This window comes from Furipterus horrens, unplaced genomic scaffold, assembly GCF_987537825.1.
Source record: "Furipterus horrens unplaced genomic scaffold, mFurHor1.1.pri manual_scaffold_8, whole genome shotgun sequence".
Taxonomy (NCBI): Eukaryota; Metazoa; Chordata; class Mammalia; order Chiroptera; family Furipteridae; genus Furipterus; species Furipterus horrens.
The window spans coordinates 1,489,243-1,513,814 of record NW_028327178.1 but is presented as its reverse complement, the minus strand read 5'-3'; the positions used below and the strand labels follow the sequence as shown (position 1 = coordinate 1,513,814).

At 61.9% G+C, this 24,572-nt stretch overlaps 1 protein-coding gene across 2 annotated transcripts in view; it reads right to left on the bottom strand.

The window, feature by feature from the left end:
* Nucleotides 1-24,572, bottom strand: part of ZNF516 (zinc finger protein 516) — a 78,234-nt gene that overhangs the window by 3,103 nt on the left and 50,559 nt on the right. The window contains exons 3-5 of one of the 2 annotated variants that reach the window (XM_090285381.1): nucleotides 10,290-11,699; nucleotides 5,300-5,404; nucleotides 4,441-4,514 (exon numbers count right to left, since the gene is read on the bottom strand). In XM_090285381.1, coding sequence (XP_090141507.1) covers nucleotides 4,441-4,514; nucleotides 5,300-5,404; nucleotides 10,290-11,699 — 1,589 coding nt within the window. The remainder of the gene's footprint in view (nucleotides 1-4,440; nucleotides 4,515-5,299; nucleotides 5,405-10,289; nucleotides 11,700-24,572) is intronic. The other variant, XM_090285380.1, reaches the window with a different exon arrangement.

Genomic DNA, 24,572 nt, shown 5'->3' with positions numbered 1-24,572 from the left:
TTGGTTTTAAACTTTCGTTTCTAATGTGTCAACAGGCCTAAACTGCTCTCCCACTGAGAGCTTTGCTTGGACTCTTGGCTACCTTTACGATCAGAATCACTGTCAAAGCCCACAAGGACATGCCCCAAGATGGGAAGGCTCACCCCCACAGCTACGGACTCTCCACGCCTGAAGATGGCCCCCCACCTCCCGGGCCCAAAGCCTTTCCCAAAAAGTGCAAAGGGAAGAGCCCCGCAGGGAAGTCAGTGTGACCACGAACGCCCGCTGGAAACTCTGCTGCTAAACCCACAGCTTGAACTTGTGTCTTGGGGACCCTCTCTCCGCTGCTCATCTCCTGGGAGCCCCCACGACGGACAGACTTAGCCAGAGCACGTCCGGAGAGGGGACCACAACGGCCCACCCATCACGAGGGTGTCGTTTCGTTCCTTCTCGAAGCTCGAAGCTCGGGTTCATGCCGACCTGGGCTGCGTCAGTTTCCACACCTCCGCCTGGACCTCAGGCCCGCGGGCCATTTCCCGGGGGGGCTCGGCGTGTGGTGACTGGTGACAATTATCCAACACAGACAACGCACACAGGGGCACGGCAGAGCAAGGGTGGGCGTCCACGGGGGACCCACACGAGGCCTTCTGAACTTGAGCGGCACATGGGGCGACGGCCTCTAAGCTGGCAACACTATCCCCAAACTAGCACCCCTCCACATCCTCCCTGTCAGAGGCGACCAGCAAACAGGCTGCAAAACAAGACCCACAGGAGCACCTGCGTGTGCGCGGCCAGCATCTGTGATGGCGAGGACACCGAGGACGGGGGAGACACCCCGAGTCGCGTCCCCGGCCCCTCGGGCAGCTGCAGTGAGCACGTGTGCCCAGGCAGGTGCGGGCGTCTCCTTGCTTACCCACGGGCACAGCACGCGAGGACTCTGCCTGCCCTGGAGCCCCCGTCAGTGACCCCGGACGCTCGTCCATTTCTAGAGCAGCCGGCAACAGCTAACTCCCTGACACACGCCAAGCCCGGTCCCCTCTCCATTACGATTTTCACAGCAAGGATACAGTAACCGTGGCTTTTCTCAGTACTTCAGAGATGGAGACGCAGGTCAAGTCCACGGGCAGAAAGTCCACGTTAGAGCTGTCCCTGCAATGACGCAACCTCTCAAAGCTCACACAGAGGTCTGTCCGAGAAGAACGAGCTGACGTTGAGCGAACTGAAACACTGATGGCTTTTAAAAACAGGCGCCCTCCGCCGGCGTGACGCTTCTCCTCTCCAGACCCGTACACTCGCCTGCCTGTCGGACCTGCCCACGTGGCTCCCCAAGAGGCTCCTCAGCCGTGGCCTTCTCCCCCCGCATCCCACACCCCTCCCCCAAGCTCTGCCATCTGCCAAACGCCTCCGCCCACCTGGTCTTCCCAGCCCCACCCCAACCTGGGCCACCGCGGTCCCTCCCTGGGACCCCCCGGCACCCCCGTCGACTACCCAGCAGCAGCCCACCCGTTCCCAGGGTCCGACACGGCCCTCCTTCCAGATCCGACACCGGGGACAACACCGGGCTCAGGGCTCTCTGCCGCCCGCCCCTCCCGGCACAGGTGCCTGACGCCGGCGTCCCTCCCGCTCCCGCTGCACCTCTGGCCCCCGCACGGCCTCCCAGAGCCTGGGCCCCGGGCCCCTCGCCAAGCCTCAGCGCTGCCTGCCGGCTCCTTGCCTGCCCGGCCCACGGCCCTAAACACCGTGAATGCCGGGAAAACGCTGACCTGCCTGCCCCGCGGCCTACCTGCCGCCCAGCGCTGCAGAGCCCGGCGCCCCGCAGGTGCGCGAGCCACGGACGGTCGCTGTAAAACCGAACTCCCGGACAGCGTTCCGGTCACACCGCTTAGTGCCCGCGGCGCCTCCCCAGCAGGCCGCCAGCGTCAGGGCTCGGCAGGCCGTTTCTGCGTGAACGCACAGTGCTGTGCGATTGTTTTTCCAGATTTTATTTCCTTTTAGAGAGCGGGGAAGGGAGGGAGAGAGAAAAGCGTTGCTGTGAGAGGTACACGGACGGGCTGCCTCTCGCGCGCCCCCGACTGGGGACCTGGCCCGCAGCCCAGGCCTGCGCCCTGACTGGGAATCGAACTGGCGATCCTTCGTTCGCAGGCCTGTGATCTACGCACTGAGCCCCACCGGCCTAGGCTATTGTTTTTTTCTTTTTTCTTTTTTTAAAGACCATGAGCTACAGATTCTAAAGGGAAAGGAATCTGATTTCAAAATTAATTTGTCACGTGGGTAAAGCACCTTAACCATGAAAACAGCCAGGCCGGCAGGCACCACGAGCCCCATTCTGGACAAGAATAAATGCAGCCGTTCTGTGGATCCGCAGCGGCTGCGCCAGGCAGCAGGCAATCCCCACATGAGCAACCGCGAGACCCACAAGGCCAGAGAGGCGGCCAAGGGGTACGGTTATCCTGGCAGACATGTCCCACGCAAACACTTCCCTTCCTATGCGGGATTTCCTTAAGAACCAGGACGTCCAGGGACTAACCAACCCAAGCTACAGGTAACGAAGGACTGGAAGTGGCACCGGAGCAAACACAGCTCTGCGCCATGGGCTGCTCTCACGGGGGAGGCGTGGAAGCCCAGCCCAGGTTCGTCACCGGCCTGAACCTCCGCTGTCACGAGACCGAGAAGGACCGCTGACCACTGAAGGCCTCCCGCCAAGAGTTAGCTCTGGAGTCTCTGTCCCCGGGACACGGAGCGGTTAGCCAGTCATGAGCATAAACAAGCAGGACATGAGTTCCTAAAGACTGAGGCGATGGTAGGAAGGCCTCTCTTCTCCGTCCGCATCGAGGATGAGCAGCACAATTAGGAATTCCCAGCGAACGGTGAGCGGCCCAGAGACAGCGGAGCGCACAGCCGGGCGGTGGGCCCTGGGGCCGCATCTCCCCATGCCAGCCGCATTTTAAAGAGGCTCCGGCAGAATGAATATGCAGCAGGTCAACGGGAGTCTGTTCCCAGGGCCTCTCGCGGAGTTCTCCACGGGCCTGCCGGCGCCCCCGCCCCCGTCACACACACGGAAGGGCCGCGTCGCCTCTCGGGTGGACGTGACGGGTCGCCTGTGCACACAGGAGCCCTCTGGCCGACTCAGGGTGTCATCTCAGGATGTTAATTCTCCAATTACGGCAGGAGCGCGGCGGGACGGCGTCCCACGGACACGTCACTGACTCCTGTCACGGGCGGTGACTTCTGCGACAGAGGAGCGAGCGAGCTGCCTCGTTGGAGCGGAGGTCACGCGTCGGGGAACCTTTTAATTCAGCGAGCTGTTCTTTATGTCATAAACTGCCAGCGCGTCATGAACCTGCTACTTGACATTCTGAAACTGGGTTTCACTAGGAGAGGGGAGGCGCGCACTGAACACCGGCCACCGGCGGCAGGGCGCGTTGTCAGCCGCCTACCAGGAAAGGCTTTGAACACAAAGGGACCCTGAAATTGCAGTCGGAACAAAACGGCGGCCCCTGGCCAGGCACCGTCTGTCCGGGCAAAGGCCAGTCCACGGGAGGAATGTCCACCGTCACCACGCTCTTCCGGGGAGGCGACCAGAGGCCCCGCCACGCCCCACGTGCCCTCCCCACCGTCATCACCAACCATCACGATCCCTCCGCTGACCGCGCCACCACGGCAGGGCACCCGGACCGTCTCACCCCGACGGGGCCCGAGGCCCATTCTGGTGGCAGACGCCCCTCTGCGCTCACACCGGGCGGCGTCTGCAGTCACAGAACATTGAGGCAAGAACGTTACATAGAACGCGTGTGTGCGAGAACATGAGAGTGACCACGACTCCTGTAGCAGGGACAGAAGGGACGGAGTGTCTGCATCACGCTCTCCGCCGCAGCAGCACGGGGGCAGCGATGATGCGTCTGTCCTGCTGCAGAGCGACACGCACGATCCCACCGTCGCTGGGTCCCGAGGTCCACCTCGCTGTGTGGACAGAGTGGCCTCTGTACAGAGGCCACCCATACAAGGTCACACATGTGCAAGCACACGGGTGTTCCGCCACACCACGGCTGTGCGGTCGAGTGCGTGACGTGAAGACACAGGACGCCCAGCTCAGGGACATCTGACAGAGGAACGCGAAGACACAGGGCAGGCGAGAGGAGACTGAGCTTCATTTCTCCTGCAGCGAACACACAGGCAGCGGCTCCTGGGCCGAGCGCGCGGGCGTGTCCAGGCGGCCGGTCCCCACCAGCTGCTCCCAGTCCCCACAGCCCCCACCCGGCCGGGAATGGCTGGAACGACCCTCCACGAGCCTCAGCCACTGCGGCCGGGCCATCCTGCCGCCCTGGGCTCCACGTCCAAGCCCGCAGGGGTGTCTTGTCTGTCCGGCGAGAGAACTGCCGCTCTGGGATGCGCACCGGGGCTCCCGTCCCCGCTCCCTCACCGCCACCCGCCCCTGTGCGATCCCCGCCGAGGGAGACCTACTTGTTTGGGGGCGTCCGCGGCGGCGGCAGCAGCGTGCACTTCAGCACCTCGGAGGCCATTGGACTCGAACGCCACTGTGGGGACAAGGGGGGGCATCAGCGGGCGGGCACGGGCCTCGCGGACGCCCCGGAACCAGGGCCGTCACAGGTGCGGCACTGTCACCACAATAAATAAGTAAGCAGCGCCTCACTGGCAGCGGGGAAACCCCCATGCACCGCACGGGGACTGGGGGCGGCTGAGGGGTGCTGCCCTTCCCCCCAGACCGGCCGCCCGGGGAGCCAGCTCTGCAGCGCTCACTCCCGCCGGCGGGCAGGGCCGTCCTGCTGCGTCACTTGCCACTGGCCCCCGACGTTTCATGTCAGCCTGGCTCACGTGCGCCCTTTCACGCGTCTGACCATGGCCCTCCGGTCCCCGGGCCCGGCGGGTGACCCAGGGCTCTGAACCCTGCGTGGCCTCGGGGCAGCGCGGTCCTGAGGGGCCAGGTCCACTCCCTTCACAGGCGGCTCAGGGACCCGGACCCCCCACAGGGCCGCTGGGGGCCCACGCGCGTCACGTGGAAAGTGGCTCGAGACCCCCGTGTGCTGGTGGCAGCCGCACGCATTAGCACGTTCATTTCAGGGGTGTCTACTCCCTAATTAAAATGGAACGTTTGCAAACGGGCGCATCTCAAACCACAAGGCACTTAGATGCAAAGAAAAAACCACGTCAAGGGCCCGTGGGAGGGTCGGGCGCGTCATCAGAGAAGACGACGCATCCCCACATCCCACAGGGGCCGCAAAGTCAGTGTGTCAGCGGCTGCGTAGGATAAACCACTGTGGGGACGGGGACGGGGAGGGACGGCGGGACGGGGCGCGTGTACCTGAGTGGGCCCGCATGTGCGCCCGCAGGTGGCTGGGCTGGGGGAAGCACTTGCCACACTCCGCGCAGACGAAGTCTCCCTGGCGGGCCTGCGCCCGGAGCGTCCCTGCATGGGGGAGGGGAGAGGAAATCATCGTTAGTCCGTCTGACGCGTCTGATGGGAGGCACCCCGGGCCCTGGTGACGACGGTCAGCCTTCCCCCAGGCTCCACTGACAGCCGGGCCCACGCAGGGCCGCGCGCGAGCGTGGATTACGCCGGTTCACACCTGCTCCCGGGTCACCCCGCACAGGTGACCCCCAGGTGTGCGGGCTCTGCCAGCAGCCCACGAGGCCAGGCGGGGTCACACCGCGTGGCCGGACCAGGCGCCAGGACTGGAAGGCACCAGGACAGTGTCCCTGTCCCCTCACTACGCTGGGCCGTGTGCCAGGGGCCCCGCCATCCACACCCCCCCCCCCCCCCCACGAGCCCTCTCCTGGGTCCCTGTGCTGTCCCCACGGAGCCTGCAGGGGGGACGAGGCCCAGGCCGGAAGCACTGGCCTCAAACTCACGTTCCCTTTGATCCTAATGGACACTTAGCTTTGGTGGGAAAGGGAGGCGCCTTTCCCGCTAGTGTCTCCCCGAAAAAAAAGGCTGATTTTCATAGAATGGCAGCTCCACAGGGGCTGGACTCCACGGGAACTCCCGGGAAAACAAGGCACAAAAACAATGACAGAAGAAGTCACCCTGAAGCAACGCACTTCTAAACGGTGCTCAGTGAGCTGAGTGCTTGTGGACCCGACGTTTGACCTGTGATTGTAGAAGGACCTCGGTCACAGCAGCTGAGACCGGGACATCCCTCTCCGGGTTCAGACGCCTCCACAGACAGAAGTCACAGAAAACCGCTTTTACACGACAGATTTACGGACGCAGTCGGCCCAGAAATGCACAAACCTCAGGACCTGGTCTGGCTTCTCACGCGACATCATGACCACGCACCTCTGAGAAATCCACCAGCGCCGGACCCTCCGTCTTTAACAGGAGACGACTCACTCGCGGGGCCGAGCGTCCCCCTCGGTGACCCAGCAACGTCACGCCGCCCGAGCCTTTTCTTCGTGAGAGTTTTCACCGAGCTCGTGGGCGGAGGGAGAGCTCAGCTCAGCGGGCTGACCCTTCAGAGGGACGCGTCCTGGGCCCCACCCAGGCCAAGTACACACATCCCATCACTGTCAACAGCTGATGAAGTGTGTCTTCCAGGGACCCCGTTCCTTCCTCAGGTGGGTCCCGGGAGCTCTCAGCTCCAGAAGCTCTGTGCTCCCCACTCCTTTGCACCGTCCAGGGGCACTGCCCGGAGACCGCCTGGCCATCACGGCGGCGGTCTGGCTCCCAGGCACAACCAGACCACACTGAACGCACAGCCTGTGCCTACGCTGGATGCCTTTCACGACTGGGACAGACCACACGGCGGCTGTGTCTGAAGACACTGTCGACACCGAGTCGTTACAATACTGGTTTTCTGAGAAAATCTTCCAGCTGTTTCCTGTCCAACCCGCTCCCCTATTCCCGTCCTCGCTCCTGAATTAAGTATGCACCTGCGTGCACACACACATGACATGCACGCACTTCTCCCCACACATCCTACTGTACCATTTCTCTTTACTTTCTGAAGAAAGGACCCTTGCCCAGCATGGCCAGTGATGTGTCGCCCAAGCGACTGCAAACGTCTGAGTTCATCCTGAAGGTTATAAACTGCATTTGGATGGAAGACCCCCTGACGGGCAGCAGCTCTGTCGGTCTGACCCAGAAGCCTGAGGTGCGCATCTGGGCAGACCCAAAGGGGAGCAGGGAGCCTGGCCCACGTCCCGGGGACGCCGCAGACGCTCACCCAGAAACGATTCTGCAAACAGCCCGAGGAGCTTCAGATGAAGGCAGGGCAGTCTTTCCCTATCAGCGCATGGACGTGTCCCCGGTAGAGCCATTATTTTTACACACCAATGAGAAAGATCTTACGTGGTGTTCTGCCCAGTGTCATCACATTCTGTTCTCTTTTATTTTTTATTCTAAAACACGTAACATCACATGCTATGGCTAGCCCCAAGTCTGGAAACACAGATGATTTGTTATTTTATTACTGTTCTATCAACAAGCCATGTATACATTTCCAGACTTGGCAGCCACCTGGTAGAATGATTACAGAAAAATCTTTTCTTTTTCATTCTTAAAGGCTTCATTTCCACGGAACTCCTTCCTCCTTTGGCAGCATTTCCAGACTATGCGTTTCTACACAAACACCATTCAGTCGGAACGCATGTGCGGAGAAGGGCTCAGGGAACGGTCTTAACTTCTGGAGAAAAGTGTCCCTCCAGGACAGGCAGCGCCTCGGAGCAAAGCCCTCCGTTCCCATGGAGACGCGCCCTGAAGCCATCGGTCTGGCCTGCAGGGCCCAACACTGCGTGACAGGTGCGACAGGTGCGTCCCTCCTCCTCTGGAAGATCCCTTTCCGTGTACGTCCTCCTCCCCAGCTGCACGGCGACGCTCCGTGCTTGCTCGACAGCCAGCACGCCAAGGGGCGCCCTTCCCGTGTCCATGGCACCCCACGAGGGGACACCGCGGGTGCGTCCGACAACGAAACGAGACACAAAGAGCGCGGACAGACTCTGAGCAGGAGTCCGAGCGGTGGGCGGGCCCGAGCCGAGAGAGGGAGGAGTCTAGCTTCCCGCCGCGCAGATCAGCCGCTCCCAGGGTCCAGCAGGCAGGAGCGCAGCCACCGCAGGGGAGCGCGGGTGACCGGCACGCGGGGACCTGCCCGGGACGGTGCGCCTGCCGCTGCAGCTGCAGTCCCCAGGGCACAGCCTCACCCTGGTCCCCTCCCAAACAGCCCGAGCACCCGCAGGCCGCGCGACTGCTTCCTGCTACTGCACCCGAGCGTCTCCTTTCAAACAAGGAGGAAGCACCCAGTGCAAACCTGGAGGCCACTGGGAACCTGTCCAGATAGCGGGGGGCAGCTTGGGCAGGAGCGGGGGCCCCAGAACGCATGACAGCTGAGGCAGAGGAAGACCCACAGCCGCGGGGAGGAGCTCCGGCGGATTCTGAACGGCGCCCGAGTCGAGCCCAGGGCCCACACGGAGCCCAGCCAAGCCCCGGGCCGCCAGGGTCACTCTCTCTGCGCGGCCACATCGCAGGCCGCGGAGGCGGGGCTCAGACGCGCTAACCCGGGAAGCTGTGATGCCACCGGCATGTCCCCCGAGCAGCCCCCATCATGGCACGCGGCACCGCGCCCCCGGCTGAGCCCCGGCGGCTTCAGCGTGCCTGTCAGGAAGCTAACGGTCCCGGGACGGCACACGCACTCTACGGACAGCTGAGCTTCGTTCACATGTAGAAAAGCAAATATTTAACCTCTCTTTTAAGTAAAAAAGCCTTAAAACCAATTGATATTTTCTTAATTTTAAGGAAAAGGAAAACAGGTCAGGCTATTTGTGATTCTGTGTCACCTGAAATCCTCGAACCCCTAACTCCACACTCACGTCCTCCTGGGGGGACGCCCCCAGCTGTGGAGACGCGACCTTGAAGCACGGGCGTGGCATGAAGTGCGGCCCCCAGGCTGTGGCTAAAAATCACAGGTCCGGTCACGAGGCGGAGGTCACTGAAACGCCGGGCGAGCGTGGGAACGCCTCGCCGGGGGTGGACGGGCACAGGGAGGCGCCCCTGCCCCCCAAGTCTATAAAGCTTCTCACTTTGCAGCACGAGGAAGCCCACACCGACAGAAGGCAACCAGCAGCGACACAGAAGGCCAGCCGGTCCCGCGCTCCACTCCATTTCCTAGCAAATCACCCGCACAATTAGAAACGAGGCTGCGGGAGTGTGACGGACGTCGGAGCCGTGAGAACTGAGCTATGGGGCGGCTGTGAAGCAGGGCTCACCGAGGGGCGTGCGCCCGGGCACCACTGAGCGCCGCGCATCCTGCCGGAGAAGGGTGAGGCTCTTAAACTGGACCCGCCGGGCCTCCCTGCCTCTCGGCGACCCTGGGTGCCCAGGCCCTCAGCGTCCTTCCGCAAAGCTCTCAGGAGGTGCTGGCTGTGAGCAAGAGCCATGGGGCTCAGCGCTCCTCAGAACAGGGGCCGAGGCCAGCCTGGAAGGAGGGGTCCCCGGACGGTGTCCAAGACGGTGCCCCACTGGCGCTCTCTCCCAAGTCAGGGAACACCGGACGTTTCCCCTAAGGGAGACCGTGGACCAACGGTGTCCCTCGTCAGGCCAAGCTGGCCCAGGGGCCTGTGGGTCTGGGCAGGTCCCGAAGTCCCGGGGGAAAAGCAGGGCCTGAGACCTGCACTTGTCACACGGAGGTCTGGGCTGCATCTCTGCTGGCACAACGTCCCCCAACCGCGACGCACGCCCCCCTCAAAGTGCTCCCAGCTTCCTTGGCGGTGAGGGACTGACCCCAAAGGCCACATATAGGGGGACCTGCTTTAAGAAAGTGCAGGTGTATGAGGACCACCCAGGGAGTGAGGTCAGGAGACCGCGCTCCACGGGTGCCGTCTGTCCGGGTGGCTTTAACCCAGGAGCGCTCTGGGCGCCGTGCCCCACGCAGCAGTGGGGACCTGCCAGTGTGCCTTGTTGTCACCACTGTCAGCCGTCAGGACTGTGGCTCTGGCAGCAGCGGGAACTGCCGTGTGAGGTACAGTTTCTTAAGCACTGGCAAGCACTCGTTCCCCAGACTGTGCGTGGCGCAGTCACGGTCTGCAGGGCTTTGCCTGCTCACGCAGGACTGAGACACGTGTAAGTATATTCACATACGTAAGTCATATAAATGTACAAAGTGAAACTCAGCAAGGGGCAGTGAACGTCTATCGAAACTTTGCTTAGTGACAATGCAGTGGCGTGCCATCGAGTGCCTGCCCCTGCCAACGTCAGCGTGGATTTCCAAATGAGCGTCACGGGAGGGCGGCCCGGGCAGAGGGTGGGGGCCACGCGCGGACAGCCGGGGCGGGCTGGCTGCCGGGAAGCCCCGCGCGCTTACCTCTGTGCTCCAGCGCAGGGCCGTCAGTGCCCCAGCTCTGGTAGAAGGTAGCGAGGTCCTTGGGAATGTAGGTCTTGAAGATGCTGAGGAGGTCCAGGCGCTTCTCGGGGCCATCGGGCACCGGCTCCTGCTTGGTGGCCTGCAGGATGGGCGAGGCCTGCGGAGCTGTGCTCCCCCTGGGGCCCTGGCCGGCCTTGGAGGGGGGCTCTCGGGGAGGTAGAGGGGGGTCCCCGTCGCCTTTCACTTGCAGTGGACCCTGAGGCTGGGGGCTCAATTTGGCTTTCAGTGGGTCCGGGGCGCTGTGCTTACTGGAGGGGCCTGGGCCGGCCCCCGCCGGGGGGCTGATGTGCTTGTCCCCTAGCCTGCTGGTGGCCCGGGCAATGACGGTGGGCGTGGGGGTGGCACTTCTGCTGAAGCCACCACCCGCCACAGGTGCAGGCCTGGGGCCGGCCTCCTGCCTGGGCCTCAGCGGGGGCGGCGGGGCCAGGGCGCCGTGCGGCTCAGGGCTGTGGCCGGGCTTGGTGTGCCGAGGCCCCTCGGAGCCGGCCGCCCAGAGCGCACAGGGACCCCCAGGGTGGCTCTCCCTGCTTTTCGAGGTGCCGGCGGCCTTTGCGGTTCCCCCCAGGGGCACGGAGCTGCCTCTGGGCCCCAGCGCCCCGCCCGGCACCTGGGTGCGCGTGAACCGGGCAATGGGCAGAGGCTGGCACTCTCGGCCCCCGAGGGCGGGCGGGGGGCCCGTGCGTCCGCTGCGGACGAGGAAAACCAAGTTGTTCCTGATGCTCCGGTGCCCGTGGGGCTGCGTCCACTGGGGGGCCACGGCGCTGCAGCTGACGCGGTGCCAGACCCGCTTGTGCATCCACAGGACCTCGGGGTAGTAGGACTTGTGGCTGCAGTACGGGCAGGGGTGGACGGCCAGCGTGGCCTGCAGCGAGGAGGCCGGCCCCCTGTGGCTGGGGTCGTCCCGGCTCGACCTCTCGCTGAGGTCCAGCGGGATCAGGTCTGGGGCCAGCGCTGTTCTGTCCCCCGCAGGGCGCTCCTTGTTGTGCAAACCACATGGCTTCTCCTTCGGGCGGCGGGCCGGGCTCTCGACCAAGCGCTGACCGGCTGCCCCTTCCACGCAAGTCTGATCCGCATTGGCAGGGACACCTGCAGAGTCCCTGGAGCTGGGGACTTCCTGCTTGAGGTGACATGCTGGCATCTTCAAGTCCATAGAAGATCGAGGGGGCTCTGGCCTCCTGGTCGTGTCTCTGCGGTGGTCCCCGCGGGCGGACAGGGAGGCTGCGACGTCCACGCAGGGCCTGCCGGTGTCTGGCTCCGACGGGGCGCCTCCGAGGCTGTGACTCTGGTCTCCATTGGAGAGCACAGGAGAAGCCACGTCTTCACGAAAGCAGCAGCCATGTGGCTTTGCCCCTGAGGATCAAATGTAAACGTGAAGTTACCATCTCTCATCAGAACAGAACTAGGGTCAGCAGCGCCCGGGCGCCGGTCCACCCTGAGTCTGGCTGCCTCCCCACGAAGCCCGGGGCGGAGCCGGCCAGACCGGAGGGCGGTGATGATACGTGGGTGGGGCTTCTTTTTTCAATGGATTTAAATGACTCAGGAAACCGCAGAGGGAAGGAAACAGCTGTCTGTCTGCAGTCCCTGGTTACCAGAGGGTGATTGCTCCTAGCAAACACCACGAAACACATCTCTTTATGGCAACACAGGCTCCCAGGGCTCTCAGGGCCAGGCCTAGTGGGGGCTGACAGAGCCCCACCATCACGCCCACCAACCGGTTCACAGCAAGAGGCTCAGAGCGGCCGAGATGCGCCCGCGGCCACACCAGCAGGGCCAGAGGACAGCCTCCTCTGCCCCGGGGTCCCTGGCTGCCTCAGAAACCACTCCAGGTCAACCTGGCCTGACCCCGAAAGGGTCTCTAGGACCATCTCTTGTATGGTCCAAAGTTCAAGTCCAAAACCTCGACACCCAAAGTTTCCTGAGGAGGCATGAAGGGAGGCGGGGCAAGCCACTCAGCCCCACCCTTCTGGGGAGACACCTGGGTACATCCCCAGCTCTCCAGGCCTGCAGGCGCCTGCCTGGCCACGTGCGGACCGCTGCCTCCTTGGCTCGCCCAGGTGGATACTACGTGCCGGCAGGTCAAGGCCAAGGTGAGCTTCTTCCCCGTCGGCCCCAAGGCGAGCGGGACTTGGAGCCTCGGTGCCGGGCCCTTTGGTGCCATTTCCGATTCTATTCATGAGGGCATTTCACCTGCCAGGCGGACTCTTCCCGAGGAGCTACGTGCCGCGCCCGCACCCAGGAAACGCGGGCCTGGTCACCGCCGTCAGCCAGCAGACAGGCGGCCCCTCGCTACAGGCGCCACCCCAGCCTCCGCCCCCCTCGGAGCCGCGAGGTCCGAGACCACCCGGCTGCTGGAGGAGCGGCCCGCAGCAAACACGCCAGCGGACGCACACAGGAAAGACAGCTCAGGGCTCCGCGCACAGCTTTACGTGCTTGAGGGGGATGACTGCACGTGGCCTTGACCGGGCGGCTGAGAGAGACATCGCAAGAGCCAGGCTCAGAAAGGCCCGACGTTGCTACAGCCCCAGGGCACCTTCGCGGATGTCCTGCCGCGGGAGCACATGGCCGGCGAGACAAGCACGCACACACAGGCGTCTTCCTAGAGCGGCCGCACACGTGACCCACACATGCTTTAAATTCCTCCAGCCCTAGACACCCGTGCCACGGCTGGGAGGCCAGGCTCACCATGCACACGCACGGCACCCATCGGGACCCCTGGCCGCTCGGGGCTGAGTGGGGGGCTTTCAGTGTGTGGGCCCCGGCGGCAGCCCCTCACACACCAGCCCACCGCTGCCCCTGAAACGCTGACACAGTGACTACGGGCACCTGGCAGACGAAACATCACGCCCCTCTCACGTCCCCCTTTTAAGTTTTTTATTGTGGTGGAACACACATGAAAAGTCCCCGCTGCAGCCCTGGCCGGGGCTCCCCTTACGCGGTGCGGCCGGCCTGGTGTCGCCGTGCCGTCCAGTTTTCACTCCGAGACCCCTTTTTAAAGCAGTCTGTTCTCGGGCCTCTTGTCTCCCCCACCCCCACCCTCAATTAGAAACCACGTGACCGAAATGCCTGCGCTCCGAGGGGCACAGGCCACGACCCAGCCACGGGGAGCCGCAACCCCGGGGCTGCGACCGGGCCCCTGGCAAGCGGCTGCGGCTCCAGGGGGGCCTCCTCCTCCACGTCCCCCTCTGTGACCCACAGGAAAGGAAGCCGTGTCTGCAGAGGCCGGAACCACACGACCTCCCCGCTCCCTGTCCTCCGTTCCCAGGGCTACCAATGGGCCTCGGGTGGTTAACGCTCGGCCTGAAACGCCCGGTCCCGCCCTCCACGTGGGGCTGTCTTCACATCTGGCTTCTCTTCCACGGGGTCTTCCCATAGCCACCCCTTTTATTCTGCTTCTGGAGTAAGCTTGTCATGCACCTCCATGAATAAAGGATATAATTTACTCAACCCCACGAATATGAAGGATTCTCAGGCCACCTGGCCCCTCAGGGTGTCCGGGGGGCACTGGGACGTCCCCTGGGTGACTGACACGCAGGGCAGCATCGCAGGACCCACCCGGGCCGCCCCCACCCCCGACGTCAACAGGGAGGGAGGCAGGAGGGAGCAGACGAACTGCCGACCCAGTGCGCACAGACACGCCCAGGGCCAGCGTCAGCCCACGGGGAAGCAGGGCAGAAAAGGCAAAGGCGCAGAGCTACTACAACGGCTCCGGGAAGCGTGCTTGAGACTCGTCTGGGACGCGCGTGAGAGCAAGTGCAGGGTCGGGGACGCGGCCCTGATGCTGCGGGGCGGGCGCATTCCTCCCCAGGACGCCGAGTGGTCCCCACGGCATCAGGGTCCTTCCGGGGCCGTCTGTCTGCGTTTCTCGACTCCTGACGACTAACACGTCTTTCCCAAAGAAGGAGGAGAGCCCCGCCTTTCAATGCCTCCCAGGCCGCCGCCACCTGCCGTGCCCACAGGTGACATCTTGCTCACGCAGCCAATACGACGTCAGTAACCCCTACGCGGTGACTCAGCCGCTGGACGGTCCCGCCCTCCTCTCCGCGGGACCAGGAGGAGAACGCGCTGAGGGTGAGGGCGCTGGACCCAGGGGCACGGGGGCTCTGGGGCACCCTCCCAGGCTGTGAGGACGGAGGCCCCGCCCCCGCCCCCAGGCCAGCCTCCTAGGACACACCGCCAGCCTGGGGTCCTGGTCCTGGGACTGAGAGGCACACGGGACAAGAACGGCCGTGGAACCAGAGGGGAAAGAGCAGACCCACAGCAGCGCCTTCACCGCCGTCCACTGCGCGCAGGCCGGACGCCTTTCCTCCCAGGCCCCTCACCGAGGAACAGAGCATGGAGCCGCGGGGCGGGCTGGTGCGGCTCCCGTGAGGGCAGGGGGGGCACCTGCAGAACGAGGCCGACACCCTACGGCGCCTGCACCACACACACGCAGCGCGGCGCTCGCCCTGAATAGCGACGCGAGACGTTTGCAGGAAGTGACCCGCGTCACAACGTACTTTGGGACTGAGCTGCCGAGGAAGCAGATCGGGTCAGGTCTGTGCGTCCCGGCGCTCTGGTTTATAAACTAGGAACGGCGCCACCGCATTTTCTCCCGGGTTTGGGGTGGAGGCCCCTCGTCGTACAGCGTGATTTCACGTACTGAGACGCTGACCACACTGGTCCCTCGGGGTCACCCTGGCCGTCCGGGGGACAAGACAGAGCGCGGCTGGGTCTCAAACACTGAGAACTGGGCACCGGCCCGGGGCCCCTGCGCAGGATGGACGGGGCCAAGGTCGCCGCGGGCACAGCAGCGTGCGTCCTCCCACAGCCCCACCGTCGCTTTTATCAGCAGCCTGGCGGGAACGCGGCCCTGGACAAGCTTATCAGCCCTGGGGCCGACGCGCAGGAGGGACGGCCGGAACCCACACCAAGAACAACGACCCAAAGCGTCCCCCACAGAGAACAAAGGCTCCAAACCAACAGGAGGGGGCGGACCCGAAGCCCAGGACGGGGAGGTCTGCTCAGGAGCTGCGCTGGGAAGACGCCGCCAACTGTCGGGGACCCCAAGCCCAGGGCCCCAGGCGGGACGGAAGCGCCCTCAGCCCCAGCCGGGAAGCGAGGGCACAGGCGGGCCCGGACTCAGCTCCGAGACGGACTCAGCTACCTGCCCGCTCACCAGTCACCAGGAGAGAACATGAACCATCCCACAGGTAAGACATTCCCAAGGTCAGCGCCTAGACCAAGAACCAGCCTCTGGGGTACAGGCCTGTGGGCTTGATTTTTCTTAAAAAAACAAACCTCCAGGGGATTCTAACTGCGGCCAAGACTAGGGGCGCTGGGGTCACAGCAGGGCAAACAAACAGCGGGCACCAGCCCCCGGGGAGGAGGCAGGGACCCGGAGGTCAGCACCCAGGAGCCCGGGGGCCGACTGTCCCCTGGCTGCACGAGGGGTCCCGAGCCCTTCGTCGCTGGGGTCCTGAGAATGAGCAGAGAAGGGACCCCGCAAGCCCGGGTTCCACACCCTGCCGTCACTGCTCCCCTGGACAGTCAGCCCAGGTGGCTGCAGGGAGACGGGGCAGAAACACTGGTTTCAAAGCCTGCTCTGTCATTACCTAAGAATGGCACGTGTGACTCCCCGGGTTAGGGGGGCTTCTGCTGCAGCCAGGGAGCCCCTGGGGACCGCAGGCACCCAGGCAGGTAAAGGTTTTTGTGTGAGAAGAGCCTCACCCCCTCCCCCAGCAGAGCCGCACTCCGGACCTCGGGCCGTCGGCCTTCAGTGTGTCCCCCGTGACAGGACTGTGGCCGCCCGCCTCTTCGTAAAGTTCATTACCATTCCTGGGTGCCCTCTCTCTTGGTTAAAACATAAGACAAGAACAAACTTCTCACTGATGCAACACACCACGCACACGACCGTGAACCTTGACCCGATGGCGGGTCGCCCCGTGTCCAAACACCTCGGTGGCCCCTCACGTGAGACCCGTGCTCACACACGCAGCTCCGTGGCCGGAGTTCGTAGACGTTTGTACAGATGGACCTCCCGCCACCAGGCTCCCCATCCTCCACCCCGGATGACGGACACGCGTGATGGATTCCGACGTGAGCCTCCCGGGAGCTGGGCCCGCGGGCCGAGACCCAGCACACAGACCAGGAGGGCGGGAGGAGGGACAGGACCGGGACAGGGAGTGTGGGGCCCACATCTGGTGTGGCGGAACCTCAAGGCAAACAGCGAGTGACCAGTGACCGTGTAAACCACGCTCACCCGTGCCCCGCCTGGCTCTCCGCTGGGAACATGGTTGACCCCGAGAAAGGCTTCTGTTCTGACCAACACACCGGCTGAGGACTCCGACCTGACACCTCTCACCAGGGACCTGCGGGGCGACAAGGTGAGGGTAGCCCTCTGTCCTCAGGCCCCATGAGAACGAGGCAGGAAGGGGAGGCGGAGGGCCCTAAGGGCAAAGAAGTCCAGTTTCCAGGTGAGCCGAAGATGCTGTGACCAGGGGACGGGCCACCAGGATCACGGAGGACTGGACTCTCAGCGACCCGGCCCTTTCCCGGGAAGGGGCACTCACGGGCTAACGGGATGCGGGGGCACCACGGGAAACCCACACCTGGAGGAGTCGAGGCGGGCTCAGGGCAGAGGGAGCCCGCAGGCCGCAGGCAGAGGGGGCAGCGGCGCCCGGACAGGGCTGCCCGCCGGCACTGCCAACACAGGCTCCCCGCAGACCCACGGGCAGATAATTCGGGGCAACCTGGTCTACGGTGGGGGAGCACTTCCAAAATGGCGGGTCCCCCAGTCATGCTATGGCCGGTGGGGAAAGTTCCAGAGATGGGACCTCGCTGCTTCCCAGCTCCTCCTGCCACGGCCGCCGACCCACGTGTGGCCCGTGGAGGTGGGCGGGGCTGCAGAAGCAGCAGCGGTGCTCCCCACCCCCGCCCCATGGCCCTCCTGCCCAGGTGAGCCCTGTACACCTGAGGGGCCGCTTCCATTGGCAGCCCCCTCCACTCACATCCTGACGTCACGTCCAGGTACTCGGTCCCCCAGCTGCAGCAGGTGGAGCTACGAGACACTGCTGTGCCCCTTCTACCACCTATTCAAGGAACAGCCACCACATGAATTCCGCCCACGTGTGCGTGGTGGAGGGAAAAACAGCCTGAACCCCAATTATACCGGCGGTCGGGGCCGCACACGGCTCGCACGGCTCCCGCCCAGAGACCAGGGCCCAGGGCTGCGCACCTGGAAACCCCTCGTAATGAGCCACTCCGAAACTAAAAAGAACCCTCAGGTGTCTGCAGTTCATTTCGGGATTAGTGGATTTCTAGCTACTTCTGTATCAAATAATTCCTGCTCCCAAAGCAACAACATAACAGTTTTAAACACTTTCTCAGAAGAGTGTGCCTTATGTTTTGAGAACAGGAATCAAGATTTAGCTCCATCCTGGGAGTCAGGACAACTGACATGCAAGAAATTAAGAGAAACAGCCTAGGTGTCCGGCAAAGAGTCCCTGCGGGAAATCTCAGAAACAGAAACGCTGGGCCTCTGACATGTGACATGTGACACAGAGCCACCATTCAGCCGAGCGTGAGGGGCAGGAGTACACGCACGTAAAACGCTGTAGATGGGAAGTGCAAAACACTTAGGGAAAGCTTTGGCTGCCACGTCCCGGAGACTTTTCCATGGGCAACCCCGGGCAAGCCTCCTGTGTGAGGGGACAAAGGGCAGGCTGTGGCCGGGCATGGCCTCGGGCTGGCTTCCCCTGGAGTCGCCTCTTGGAAAGCAGAGGGACCCACCGGGGCCCACGTACCCTTGGGGCCTAGTTCGGGGGCTGCGTGGGTCTCAGGTTCCAGCAGACAAAGGACGGCCCACGGCTCCCGGGACCAGGCCCGCTGCCGCCCAAGTGAAACTAACCCAGGTCTCCTCGACTTCAGGAAGGGGCAGCTTTGGTTTCCACGGGGAATGAAAAGCAAACGCTTCCGGTATCTATCCAGGACAAGCCAGTCCTGTGGTCAGAAAGGCTTCTCTTCAAGAAGGGGGTTAGAGCTCCCTACGTATGATGCCTGCAATGCAAGCTACCAAGTTAATGAGGATAAAGTAAGTGGTGAGGAGGAGTTAAAGCCCTCCCTACAGGGGATACAGACGAGCAATGGGAGACGCAGGAGCAGTAGCCAAGTCTGAGTGATAAGGGAACTGACGGGGCCAGGACACTGGAGACAGTCCCCCGAAATTAAAGCGTTTGCAAATGAGCACCTGTTTTGTCCCCTAATTTGGTCCTGCTGCTTTTCTCTGTGTGACTGAACACAGTACACGAGCCTCCATCGTAAATAATTAACATGCTAACATGCAAAAAAACAGCTAACTGACTTAGGCTGATAGAAACATATATAAATAGCTCAGCACTTCGGAAGCCGTATTTTGACACCTCAAAAAAAAAGTTACAAATTAAACACTGAATTTCTGACTGAGCCAGTAACCATGTTACACAAGAAAACTGACAGCTTAAAATCCGGGACAGGATTTTTTCAGACACTTTCCTGTTCGGTGACTGCAGAATCAACGTTTTAAAGGCCAAATACCCAGTGCCACCCCCAGCTTTCAATCCCTTCGCCCTGAAACCCAGCCGGGGTCTAGACGTCCAGAACTTACTGCTTCCTCATGGGCGGGACAGGAGGACGCGTCCCTCCCGCCTTTGCGGTGGTTTTAAAATCTAACCCACAGGAAGGGACGCCAGCCTATGTTCAATGTTACTGTACATTGTACACACCCCCTTCACCCCCAGAATCTAATGGCAAACTATATCTCGTTCCTTCAGAAAAAATGCAGAAACGTGAAACTAAAATCATGAAAAACACATCACAAACCGCGCTCTGCGCATCAGCGAGCTCTGCACTGGCCACGGGCGAGAAGGAACTGAACCAGCAGCGCGGAGGATTGGCTGGAAAACAGGAGATTTTAAACGTGGACGAGGCCGCGCACGGGAGGGGCAGGGCAGGGAGGAGGGGCGCGGCCGTTCCCCGCCCCCCACGGCCCCTCAACCACGTGCCCCAGGGCACGGGGTGTGGAATCACTGAACGCCAGGCACCTGCGCTCCCCGCCCCAGGGCGCGTCCCCGGCGCAGGGCGCAGAGACAGGCTTCGGAGGAGAAGCAACACTAACTCTCCAGCGTAACAACGACCCCAGTGTCCCCGCTGCTTCGTGATCCAAACACACAAAACCCAAAGTCTGGGTCTTTGCGTGGGAATTGTAACAATCCCTTAAAAAGAAAACCAAGATGATTCACCAGTGGAGTCGTCAGAGGTAAGGGCGGCACGTGTCTCCGCCCAGAACAAAGGCCGGTTCAGCAGGACGGCCGCGCTCCGCGGAGAGCAGACGGGCCCGGCGCCGGCGCCATGCGCGCGCTCCGCCACCAGGTGGCGGCGGCGCCCCGGGTATCGCCTCTCCGCTTTGCGCCGCGCTCCCTGGGTGGTCCGGGGCTTGTCAACAGCAGGGGTTCGTTAGTGAGAGACAGGCACCCCAAACTCGCACTACAACCGGGGAACACAAAGGTGCGCGTTCTTTTGAAACGGAGCTCGGGCCGGGCATCATCGAGAGGACCGTTCACCCAAGGGTCTTACAGGGTCTCCAGTTTTGGTTTCTGCTCCTTCATTATTTTAAATAATGGATAAAACAGTGAGCTTTAAATTAATGATATACTGGAAGCATTTGGCAAGTATCAGATGAAACAACAGATCTCTCTGCAGGAGACTCGGCGCCAGCACTGCAGTGCCTTCAGATATCCAACTTTTTGAAAATGGATTCACGTTAGTGATCTAGCAACTGCCTAAAATATTTTCGTGGTTTAGTAACTGACTTTAAAATGGTTTTCCAGTCGGTATTTTTACGTTGGCTTCAAAGCAGTTCCTCTCAAAGGAAAAACGTAGTCATGTTCCAGGGGTGAGGGCACCACACCCGCCTGGGAAGGGGGGCCACTGTCTCTGTGGTGAGGAGACAAGTCTGGGGCTCTCAGTCCCCAGGCCCGGGGCCCCTGCTGGTCCCACGTGTGATGGGGCAACCCCCCCATCCCGTGACTCGCAGCTGGGGAACACGTCTCCACTCAACAGGTGGGGCCCGCACTGTGCACCCGCACCGCCTCCACCCCGCACACGAGCTGCCTGTTAGCAGCCCTCCCGGGGCTTCGCATCAGGGAATCGGGGTGATAACTTAGGCCTGTGTGTAAGGAGCAGGGTGAAGAAAGAAGCCATTGCTCTGGTCAGCTCGTCCCTCCGGTCTGTGCAGGCATGGCGGACAGGAGCACTAGGCAGGGGGCAGGGGGCATCGCACGCGTGGCCTGACGCTCCGTGTCCCCTGACAAACAGAACTTTGACAAAACAGAGATGACTTTCACTCCCTGAGTATTGTCATGAGGGTCGTCCATCAGGGGCCTGAACGTGCTGCGCACGGCCATTCCTGGGCACACGCCGGGGCTGGCTGACTCCTGGCCCACAGAGTTAAACCTTGATTATTATGTCACGAAGCTAACGAGATCAAGTGAACATCCGGGCTTGCCCTATCTCAGGGCCGCGGGATCAGAGCACCGGTGGTCCTGACCCACCACGAGGTGCCCGTGGGCCACCAAGCCGTCCCAGCCGTCAGCAGAGAGGGACCCGCGGGAACTGAGAGCCAGGTCGGCCGTGCCAGGCTCAGGGATCCTACAGCCTTTGATGGGTGTAAACGTGTAAATGAACATAAAATACGTAGATTTTCTCTCTTCCCAACATGACAAATTCCAACTATGACACAGATATCATAGCTCCAAAGTTCCATGCCACCAGAGACACTCAGTGGAAAGAACTGCTTTATGTTTTGCTGAATAATTTAAGCAACTCTTCCCAAACCCCATCACTAAATATTTCTGTAACGCCAGCCAGGCGGGGAAGCCACACTGTTGCTGAAATAGGACTGTAATTACAATGTTCTTCATTAAACGCCAGCCCTGAGGGGAGCGGCTGCCCGAGGCATCTCTGGAAACCCCCACTGAGTCACTGTTTTCTCAATCACTGAGTCATACTTCTATTTTGGGAAGGAATTGCAAAAGCCAGTTTCTGTGACTCTTTTCCAGAAGCCCTTGGCTAAGCAGCAGCCCTGAAGCTATGAATTAGAGGTTTTTAAAGCTGAGTGAAGGGCTTTCCATCAAATCCTATTAGCGCGGCCCTCCCCGGGCTGTCTAAGAAGGCCCTGCAGCTGCCCGGCCGTCCCGCAATGACGGGACAGGAGGTGGCTGGGGCAGAGGTGAGGAGCACGCAGGCCAGGAAGCAACCGGTCCCCCCGCTACTCGCTCAGCCTGCCTCCCCGTTTCAGAACATGACCGACTGAAGGGATACAGAAAACCAGCCTTTCCGGGCACCGACTGTGCCGGCCGTTTCTAGACAGCGAGGGTAAGACAGGGCTGTGTGCGCACTGTGCGTACATGTGTGTGCATGCGTGCGTGCACGGGAGGGGGCAGGCAGCCACCCCAGGAGGGCCAGAAAGTGCGTTTGGTTTTTTCTGTACGACGGTTCTCGCAGCGCTTAGCTGTCTTTAACTTCATTCGAAACTATTCTGTGAGCTTCTGTGGTGACAGCCGTCCTATCCGCGTGCATTTTTTTAAAAACTTACCAAAATTGGTGAATTTTGGTGTAGCCATTTTAATACTGAAGATGCAGGAAATACGCAACATTTTTGGCATGTGATGCTTTATTTTTCAAGAAACGTAAAAACACAACTAAAACGTAAAAAAGGACGTGTGCCGTGTGCGGGGAAGGGGCCGGGACGGACTGAACATGTCAGAAGCCATCTGCGGAGTTCCGTGCTGGGGACGCGCACTGGGCGGTGCTCCTCGGTCGGGGAGACCAGCTGAAGTTGACAGCGACCAAATCGAGGTATTAGCTGAGAACAGCCACCGTTCCACCCTGTGGGAGATGCCGACAGGCTGGACACATCCAGCGCCATGAAGTTACGGATGAAACTGTAAAGTGTGTCTCAGTTTATGAGGAAACCTAATCGGACTTTCTGGCAGCCCCGCACGTGGTGTCCCGTGCCTTCTGCTTGCCGAGGTGCCATCGCGGTGGGTCACTGCTGCACTCTTTCAGGTGCACCCTCCGCGTCCCTGCAGCCCCGATGCAGGTTTCTGTGGTGAGCAGAGCACACTCCGCGGTCCTCACGGGGAGGCGGGCGCCGACCAGACAATCGAGAACACGCGTGACCTCGCAGAGGTGAAGGCCGCAGGCCCAGCGCCTTGGCTCTGGCCGCTTCGTGGTCCCCGCCCAGGACACATCGCCGGCTCCCAGGGACCTGCGTGGTCTGCGCTCTCCCTGTGCCCCAGGTGCGGGACGGTGCCTTCGGGGACGGGAGCCGGCTCCTACGCCGCACCCTGGGAGGTCGCCAAGGCAAAGAGCAAGGACGCCTGAGTGCACACGGGAAGTGACCAGAGAAGCTGCCACCGACCTGCTCCCTAAAAGCAGTGTGACCAGCAGCCGTCACGGCACGCGTTTGACCTCTGACGCCACTTCTCTCTGACCCAGAAACACCCTGATCAGGCGGCTGCGTTTCTTCGCCCGTAACTGGTAACCTCCGTTCCTCACGACACACTGGCAGCTCCCAATTGTGTACAGAACTGAAAGGGGACTGCAGGCTGCGGAGGGCAAGGTGCAGCCCTGGGGTCAAGAGCCACAAACATGGAAAACAGGCTGTGTTCACGGACGTTCAGGGTCCGCACTGCTGCTGAGTCCCCGTCACACCTGGACACACGAGCCCAGGCTCCTTCCACGCCCGCCGGCAGCATCTCTCCCATTCGCTTCTGTCTGCGTCCGCCTGTCTGTCTGATGCTCCTCTCCGTACACACATGCATGTGTGTGCAGTCCCATGTGTGCACACATGCAATGCACACACAGTCTTGCATGCACAGTCAGACAAGCACGCAGTTTCCCACAAGGGCAACACAGGGTGTGGGCCGGGAGGACCGAGGGGTCAGCATGGTCCAGCCAGATGATTACACACGTGACCCTGCGTCCTGGGAACTCGCTCACTGTCCCACAGCCAGCACTGAGAAAGGCCAGAGTTCACACCAAAGGAATATGCCGTTCTTTCAAAGGAGAAAGTGTGTGTGTTAAAGCTATTTTTAAAGCTGAGAGCATCGTCCACGCCCTTAAAGACTCAAAGTGCCAAGTCGTGAAAGCCAACAAGAACGGAGTCGCAGAAACACACGGACCCATCTTCTCCTGTGTGCATGGACGTCTAGCACCTTGACGATCATGTAACGCACACACCAAACCTACAACATGGAGCTGCAAGAAATGAAATGGTTATTACTTTTAGAACCTGGGAGAAACCGTATTAGCCACACACAACAGTGACGACGCCTTCAGAACCATGGTGTCCCGCAGAAGCGGCAGAGGCTCCCCTGGGCCACAGGCTGGCAGGCTCGGCCGAGGCTCACAGCACCCACGCGGGGCCCAGCCCTGGGCAGGAACCATGACAGGTCCGCTCTGCAGAGCATCAGGTCACAAGCGCATGGGCTAAGGCCGATACCGCGAAGCTGATAAGAGAACTTCGGAGGCACCAGGGATGAGATGCAGTTCCATGAGCCCGCGTCTCCACGTGCCGGTCCCCACAGTCTGATGCACCGCGGCAGCCCCGGCTCAGCGTGGGCACCAAGTGAACCCCGCTACAGGTCCACGTCCCACCACGGAGACCCCTTCTCTGCTCCGTCAGCGCGGACCGCCAGTCAGTAGGTTTCAGCACTGACAGGCTACAGAGCGAGACGGCCGAGGGCAGGTGGAAGCAGAGGTCTGTCCGTCTGTCCATGTGGTACGTGCGGTGGGTCCCCAGCGCCGGGCCCTGCGGTTTCTGCGGCGGAGCCGGGGCTCAGGCCCTCGGGAAGCCTCGCTGTGCAAGGACCGCCTGCCGGCCCTCCCCTAACCAGGGAGCCCGCTCCACAGAGCTTACCGGAAATCGAAGTCAGAGTTCTGTCATTTCACTGCTCAGGGAACCTCAGGAAGAGCTGCTGCCCCCACCACACCAGCTCCGTGTCCCGAAATCAAGTCCCTTTCAGAGTGTCTGCCTCCGGCCCAGGGCCCACACCCCGCTTCCACGAGGTCCCACACGCCCGAGGCACAACCTGAAACAGTCCCTCAGCTCCGACAGCCAATTCGCTCAGTTTGCAAACGGGTCCCTCTCCCGGCAGCCACCGTCTCCGATAACTGGAGGCGAAGGTCACTCGCGCGGACCGGCAG